Raw genomic sequence first — 8,061 nt, 5'->3', positions numbered from 1 at the left:
CCTTTCTTTTCAGCTTGGTCTTACTTCCATGGTAAATTCCTGGAAAACTTCTGCAATGAAACATGAAGAAAAAATAACTTTGAAAAGGAAAAGGAACAAAGCTGACTAGATTTAATGTTAGTAGCAATATATTTCAACAATGTTTAAAGCACTTATTTAAGTACAGTAAAAACAGTCCGTGTTTCAAATGTAAAAGAATAAGTAGGCGCACCACAAAAATAGAAAAATGGGAGACACATTTCCATTCTATATTTGACTGACTGAGTACTTATACACTGAATAACACATTAATATAGGTTATTGTATCTTCTGTTTGTAAAAGTAGTAAAATCAATTATTTTAATAGAAGTAACATTAGTAATAATAGAAATAGAAAAAAAAAACTTAAGGTGACCCTTTTAGAGGATGTGAATATAAACATGTATAGTCAAAAATGAATGGGAGTTGGAGAACACTATTACCTACCGTTGCATTTCTTGTTGCACTGTGTTACATTTACGGCATTTAACAGACGCCTTTATCCAAAGCGACTTACAACAAATACATTTGTTTAAGTAAGTGAATCATCTATCCATCAGTCATCATAAGAAAAAGTAATCTATGGTAGGACCAGGGGCCATTGGCAGTCACAATGCTAGAAGAAGGAAGAATTAGTTGTTGTTTTTTTTACAAGAGAGAAACTTGTACAGGGGACTAGTGGGGGGTGAAAATGTCTTTAAGAAGGACAGTTAAGATGTAGCCTGAAGAGATGGGTCTTCAATCTACTGCGGAAGATAGGTAGTGTTAGGTCTCCTAACAGCCTGGCCAACCCCAAGGGCACCACTTGCCCCAGCTGGAGTGCCCATGGGCTGACCTACTGTGGGACAACGGTGTAAACCACTGCTGGTTTGTGTGGGTTGTGGGTTGCTACGTCTCAGGCAGCTGAGGAGATTTCTCACTGCAATTTCGATGTCTGAATTTTCTACCTGAAAAAAATAAAATGTAGCCACTTGCATTACCCATAGATTGCAAGTTAGAAATTGACATGTCATTAGAATACATAACCTGGTAGGGTTATAAACTTTGAACAGTTAGTAGCTCTCCGCTAGCTAAGTTAGCGCAATCACTATCACCCCAATGATTGTGATTGCTAGCTAGCTTACATTCATGGTCATGAGCTAGCTAGCATAAACTAGGTAAGTTACCTTTCAGAGGGACTCTTCCACATGAATTTCAATGAAAGAAAAAAACAAGTGAAGCATAATACTGATAAGGTTTAGAGAGTTAACAAACAACATTTTTGGAATATAGCTATCTAGCTACACTTACCCTCGGAGTGTGGGACTGATCCCCCATGTTGCCGTCGTAGCTGAGGCAGGCTCAAGTTTTTACCCTAATTTATCGCAAGAATTGGGTCAAAAGTCAAGGCGCGAAGATTCGAACTTGCAATGTCAGATTTGAGAGGTTGTGGGCGCCGACTTGTGGTTGTACTGCAAAACTGAATTCAAATTCAAAAGTAAAAGGTTTGTGGACATATTCTGTGAAGGCAATTCTCAACATACAACTTCAGATCTTTATTTTACAATAAAAGTTCTCATGTCAAGTCTGCAAGTGCAAATATTTATTGTACAAGTTCTCAAATCGAATCTACAACCTCTCGAGTTTTGACCCAAATCTACCTACATACTAATGTGTATAAGGGCATTATCTTCACTGAGTGGTACAATTAATTAATCAATGAAATCATATGTGATTATGCTATATCATGATACATATAGTATTGTGATATGGAACCAATTAGAGAGCCACTTTGTTTATCAAATATCTACCTGGTTGCAACCCTTTGCATGACACGTTTAATTGAAATGTATCCTGCTTTGCAACTTTCCATTTGGCAACTTATGTGTCTGAGAAACCTGGTGTCAATGGCTAATCAATGATATCAATTGATCAATAACTGCGAAGGCAATGTGTCTGAATCTGAGAATGGACTGCATCTAAAGTGACCTCTCATTGTCTTCTCTCCGCCATCTGCACTGATCTGAAAACACAGATGTTGTCAAAGCTATATGGTTGCAGGTATTTGCTTTTACCCGTCCTGTCCTGTCCTACCTCTTTGAATCTGCGTGCATGCAAAAACAACAGCTACTGTCCGACAGAGCAAGTCCATTTTGAGGGGTTATATTATTTTTAGGGAGGATGTTGTTGTTTGGAACTTCAAACTGCATTTCGAAGTGGCCAGCAAACACCGTACCGTACCGTACCGCAACCTTGAGGTTAGGTCGTGGCGAAGTTGGTGCCAACGTAACCTAATGAATACCCTCCGTTAAGGTAGCTTTGTGGTGCCATCCAATTTGTAATGCCAAATCACACAACTGAATCAAGCTGATCCTAATTGGGCTCTCGGCACTAGTTGCGACAAGGTAGCCTGCCGACCTCACCCAGGACCCAGGGAATTCACTGATGGGGTGCAGGTGTCAGCTCTCGAATAGAAGAGGGTGCGGCAAAACGCAAGCAAACAGAACGGTTACCTCTGAAAAACCAACTATTTCAAATAAATATTTAATTATTCGACTAAATATGATGTTGTTTCCGTCTGTTGGGGCTGTTATGTTACGCCTTATTGGTCCGACAAACACTATACCTTTGTAAGTCCTAAGTCAACATTGCCCATTATTGTTACATGTCAGTGTGGGTGATTGATGCATACTACTATGACTCTATGGCAGACAACGGTTTTGTGATGGTTAATGAATTCATTTACATTTATGGCATTTAGCTAGAGCCTTTATCCAAAGCGACTTACAAGAAATACATTTGTCTAAGTAAGTGAATCATCAATCATAAGAAAAAGTAATCTATGCTAGGACCAGGATTCAATTCAGCTCCATTTATTTTATTATGTTTGGCTAGAGCAGGGGTTAAGTTCTCTTAATAGTCGGCATTGGCAACGTAAAACGTAGCCCATAATGGTACGCAAAAAATAAATAATTATTGCCATTTCGTACTGGGTTCGTCGCTATAGCCCCAATTTGTAACTGAGTCGCAGGTTGCTAGTCACAGGGATGCAGACCGCTGAACGACGACTCACACATTGCGGATTTGAAGGCCGGAAAAAAAAATACTTTAATTCACATGACCCCGCATTCACACCCACTTCGCTGTCATTAATATATTTTCTCAAACTCAAGTTATTTATCGTCCTTTAAAAAAAAATGCAATTTAAGAAAGGTCAGAAATGGCACAACCACAGCACAGCCGGTAGGTAAATGATGCACGGGTCGCATTAATGCGAGGGGGTTTTCCGGTGGCCATCTCGGAATGCTGGCTGAAATCGGGAAATGCCTGAGACAAGGTAATTATTTCCAGTTTACTGTACCCTTATCGAAAAACAAAACTTGCTAGGCAATTTTAGTTGGAGAAATGTCTTCAAATCCGCGATGTGAGTCGTCGTTTAGCGGTCTGCTACGTTTGAAGCCAAGTCGCCACATCTTCTGTGCCTAGCTGTGACAACATGAATAAATATGCCAACAACATTCAAATGTGTAAAAAAACAACAAAACAAAAAAAAACTACATTGCAACTACATGTCCGTGTTTGCTGGGTGCTGAAAAAAAACTTAGTTTATTCACTCATGGATTTGAGTATCGGTGTACAAAGTTTGAATTCAAGTTAAAGGCGACTTTGATACTCAAATTGTATACTATACTACATAGATGTGTGCGTACAAACGAGGTGACGAAAACTCTTCAATGCAACATTTAAAAAATATCCACGCTGTATTTATCTCGGAAAATAAAGAAAACAATTTGCAACGTATACAAAGTTGAAGCATTCTATCGCGATTAAATTGGGGAATTCGTTACCAACTCCCCAAAGTTTCTTAATTGCTCTAGTCGACCATTGATTGGCGGTGGAGGCAGCAGAAGTCGACTCCGAGCTAAACCAATCAACGATGTCAACTTCAAAACTCTAATGGCGATATTAGAATTTTGACATGGGCTTCTTTCAGTTGCGCAAAGTTGTGTAGGCTAATCATCGGTGTGAGTTCATTCATTCGACAAAGCATCGTTGGGAACGGACATTTGCTACAGATTGGTAAAGGCGGGTGTGTCAGCTGGGTCTGAAAATATTATACATTGTTCGACTCCAACGCGCATGAAGACACACTGTGAAACCGCTGATCAATCACGTCGCTCTGGCCGCCTCCTACATTTACACACTGTGACACCGCTGACCAATCACGTCACTCTGCCCGCCTCCTTCCTTCCGCCCACCAGCCTATATGAAAGCCCCTTCGTCGTCAGTACAGATGGGACGTGATTGAGACGGAGCCAACGAGGGGTTTGATTTTAAATATACGTTGATTCCCCAGTACCTTAATTTAGTGAAGTTATTATAAACAATGGCAGACACAAAAGTTGATACGGTTTCAGATATCTCTACCAAGGTAAGAAATAACTTCTTGAAATTAGGTTCATATGAATTTGAGATTTCTGATTAAGATTTTTTTGAACTGTTTTTGTGGCATTTGTTCTCGCTACTCAAACAGTTGTAAACAAGCCAGTGTACAGGCTTTATGACTATAGGAGTCCAATTGGACTGTGGGCTGGCGAAGCCGCACATAAAGGATACAGAGGCTCCATCATTTGATGGGCTAGCAGAGTATAGAGAATGCTAAATGTAAAACAAGTGTCGCGACCGCTTAATGGAAATGTCCTATAAGAAAACCTCTAATTTTCTGCAATGTAAGGCTAACAGTCTGCGCGAGTTCTTTGTTTATACGAGCGTATCGGTTCCTGTTGAAGGTTAATAAGGGGAAGGTTAAATCGTTCAGTAGTCGAGTGTAGCCACCGCTCACTATCGTTTTTTATCCGTGACCTTAAAGGCGACGGTATTTAATTTCCTGGGAAATTTGATATGCCATATTTTTTGGCAAACATGTTTTTCAGAGCCCACTATCGTGGAGCAATGATTTGAAGTTCGCCGGCCGCTCAAAGGCTGCTCTACTCCTCTCTCTATTGCAGAATACAAACGAATAACCTATTGTCAAGGAACAGCCATCATACCAACTCAATGCAGCCATTGAACATTATAGGCTATTATGCAATGCAGCGGTATGATTCGATGACAGCTTAATCGGAACCGTTAACAGATGTTATCATAGGATGGTTTGCGCGACTCCGGGCTCAGCCCATCCGTCCTCATCCTCCCCGCACTTTTCTGTAGGGACCGTTTGATCATTACTGGCTGGGGGGGCGGGGCACAGCGGAGGGGATGGGAGTTCGTGTTTTTTTTCCACCCGGTTTATATTCGGTTTACATTCACTGTTTTTTTTCTCTATAATTCAATCCATCCTAGCCAACTTTCCCATTCTGCTTGCAGTCGGCGGAGGGCGGATAGGCAGGTAGAACAAGGAGAGAGGGAAGACATGCAGGTGCACATCTGCAAAGAGGAACAGATTTTTATGTCCAACTTTTTTTTTCATTTTGTTGAGATGAGCGTTCGCTGATTTGCAAAAGAGTTGCTGTTGATGTACGATCCGGAGATAAAGTTCAGTTTTGTGAAGCCACCACTGCAAGCAACATCAAAACAATATAACATATAAAAACATAATACAGAATAAAACACTATTAACACAGTGAAATAATGACAATGGGGAAGGGAGAGTTGCTGTGGGCAACCGTATGCAGTGCTGAAAAGGTAAGTCTTGAGGTTGGACTTAAACATTGTAACTGGCCACATGGCTTGCATTAAGTTACAAATGGCCTACATAATAAGAGAATTTAATAGAATTCATATTTTTCTGTCAATAATTTAGCCAACATGGTTGACATGTTTAGCCTGACATGGTCAGTCAAACATTATAAAACAATCCTAAATGGACAAAAAAAAGAGAAAAGATTCCTTTCTTTCCACAATGGCAGACAGAAGACCTAAATGATGTCACTACCTGGAACCATGTGACTTGAAGAATGTACCACTATGTTACAGGGACAGCTGTAAAGATTTAACATTATTTCTCTCTCTCCTACAGGATCTTAAGAAGAAGAAACTGCTTGATGAGAAAGAGAATGGCAAAGATGCCACCACCAATGGAAAGGTAGTGTGCCCAATAACATTAACATATCACTTATTTGCTCAAACCTTTACGTTATACTATTAGGTTAATCTTGGATACTTTCATGGGATATGCCACGGTTCATTCATTTGCCCAAGAGCAGACCCCATTAAAAACCTGTTCTAAATTTAAATCACATAATTCCTTTTGAGGAATTTTGAATGTTAACATTTCTTCTTCAGTGCAAAAACAATGCTATTTTCCCAGAATGATTTTGTTCAGAAGAAAAAAGTCCAAAACCTTTTTCACTTTTTTTTTTTTTAAATATCCACAGGAGAATGAGGAAAATGGCGAGCCAGAGATAGATGATGATGAAGTGGAGGAAGATGATGAGGAACACGATGAAGAAGGTGCATAAAATACTTGTCTTTTGCCATTGATGCAGCTGAACCAATCAAGCTATGCAGCACGAAGACTTGAATGAATTACATTTTGTTGCAACTGAAATTAGATTTCGGTTCTAATTAGAAATAAGATGTTAAACTCAAGTGAATTGCATTTTGTTTGTAGCTGACGATGACAGTGATGATGACAAGACTGAGGGAGGCACAAAGCGAGCGGCCGAAGAAGAAGATGAAGATGACAAGGTAAAGAAACAAACTAGGACCCCTCAATGGGTGATTGGATGACTACACCCTATTGCTTTTTGGGAGATCATCTTTTGTGCACGAGAGTATCTATTGATTGTTTCCCCCTTCAATTTCTTCAGGATGAGGTTGAAACCAAGAAGCAGAAAACCGACAATGATGATTGAAAAGTTCTCCCATCCTACTGAACCCCTTCGATTCGTCACTTTTGACCTTTATGTTGGGGTCGGGGGGCCCAAGGACTCAACAAAAAATTTAACGGGGTCAACATCCACGTTCACACAAACACCCCAACTGCACATTTTCTAAAGGAAATGACCAACAGAACTACTCAGATCAAGGCTCTACATTCTCAATGAAATACACACAAGGAGAATTTTGTTTGTATTTTTATTTACATTTTATATTTTTGTACATATTGTTCAGAGATCAGTCTTTCTGTAGTAATCTTCTGTGATCTCCAAATTGGTGCTTATTATGAAAGGTTCAACTTGGTTGACCATGTTAAGGTATCTCAACTGAAAGAAATGTGTAAATAAGCCGTTGAACTCAGAGCATTCCAGTACATTTTATGTATGGACTTCAGTTGTACCATAACTACTTTCTGTTTGTTTGTATGGGAGGGCAAGGCCAAAGAAAAGGAGCATCTTTTCTTTTTCTTTTTTGTCAGCGACTTTTGTTTTACAATGGCCTGTTTTGATGTATGTGAGAAGTTTGTTGTTCGACAATAAACCATACTTTTATTTTGTGAGTTATACTCTGTATCTCCTTTTTCTTTTAATTATGTTTTTGTGTTAGATTGGTAGGTTCTTATTCCAACCGAGCCACTGTTTTTCTGGGATTTTGATGGGATAGATTTTGTCATTTTCTTTGCTCTGTACTCCAAGTTTGGATGTGAAATCAGACAATTAATATGGGGTTTATGTTTGTTTTTTAATTCTACTGGTTCCCTGAAATAGGGGGACTATGTATAAAAAGGGTTGTAATTTCTAAGTGGTAAAACTAATCAGAAAACATTAAATTAAAGCGGGGATGCATATATAAATCAAAGGTGAGATCTCCCCTGCCCTTCTTTTTGCAATACTAACGCAACCCACAAGTTCACATTAATCAGAACAATGAATTTTTAAGCATTATTTTCTATAATTTAATTCCTTTTTTATCTGTTTTACAAACAGTGAACCACAGCTGCAGATTGCTTGAAGTAGCTGTATACTGGGAGCCTCAGCCATGACTGGCGTATACATCCATGAATAAAGTTTACGTATGTTCAGGCAGGGCACTTTAAGGAAAAGGGCAGCTGGCCGTCAGGAGACGGACAGCTGAACCCACGTATGAAAGAAAGCAAACACATCACATGTTCATGGGACTAGG

General features: G+C 39.4%; 1 protein-coding gene across 1 annotated transcript; it reads left to right on the top strand.

Annotated features, from left to right (window-relative positions):
- Positions 1 to 4,384: 4,384 nt before the first annotated feature.
- On the top strand, positions 4,385 to 7,307 carry ptmab (prothymosin alpha b; the record flags this gene model as incomplete). The annotated part of the gene is made up of 5 exons (XM_083665173.1): positions 4,385 to 4,429; positions 6,017 to 6,082; positions 6,375 to 6,450; positions 6,611 to 6,687; positions 6,810 to 7,307. The coding sequence occupies 5 exons, from the start codon at positions 4,385 to 4,387 to the stop codon at positions 6,852 to 6,854; spliced, it is 309 nt and encodes a 102-aa protein (XP_083521299.1). The 3' UTR covers positions 6,855 to 7,307.
- Between the last annotated feature and the right edge of the window lie 754 nt (positions 7,308 to 8,061).

The sequence above is a fragment of the Argentina silus genome (genome assembly GCF_951799395.1).
Source record: "Argentina silus genome assembly, chromosome: 1".
NCBI classification, from domain to species: domain Eukaryota; kingdom Metazoa; phylum Chordata; class Actinopteri; order Argentiniformes; family Argentinidae; genus Argentina; species Argentina silus.
The sequence above is the reverse complement of the archived record's forward strand: the minus strand, read 5'-3'. Positions and strand labels throughout refer to the sequence as shown.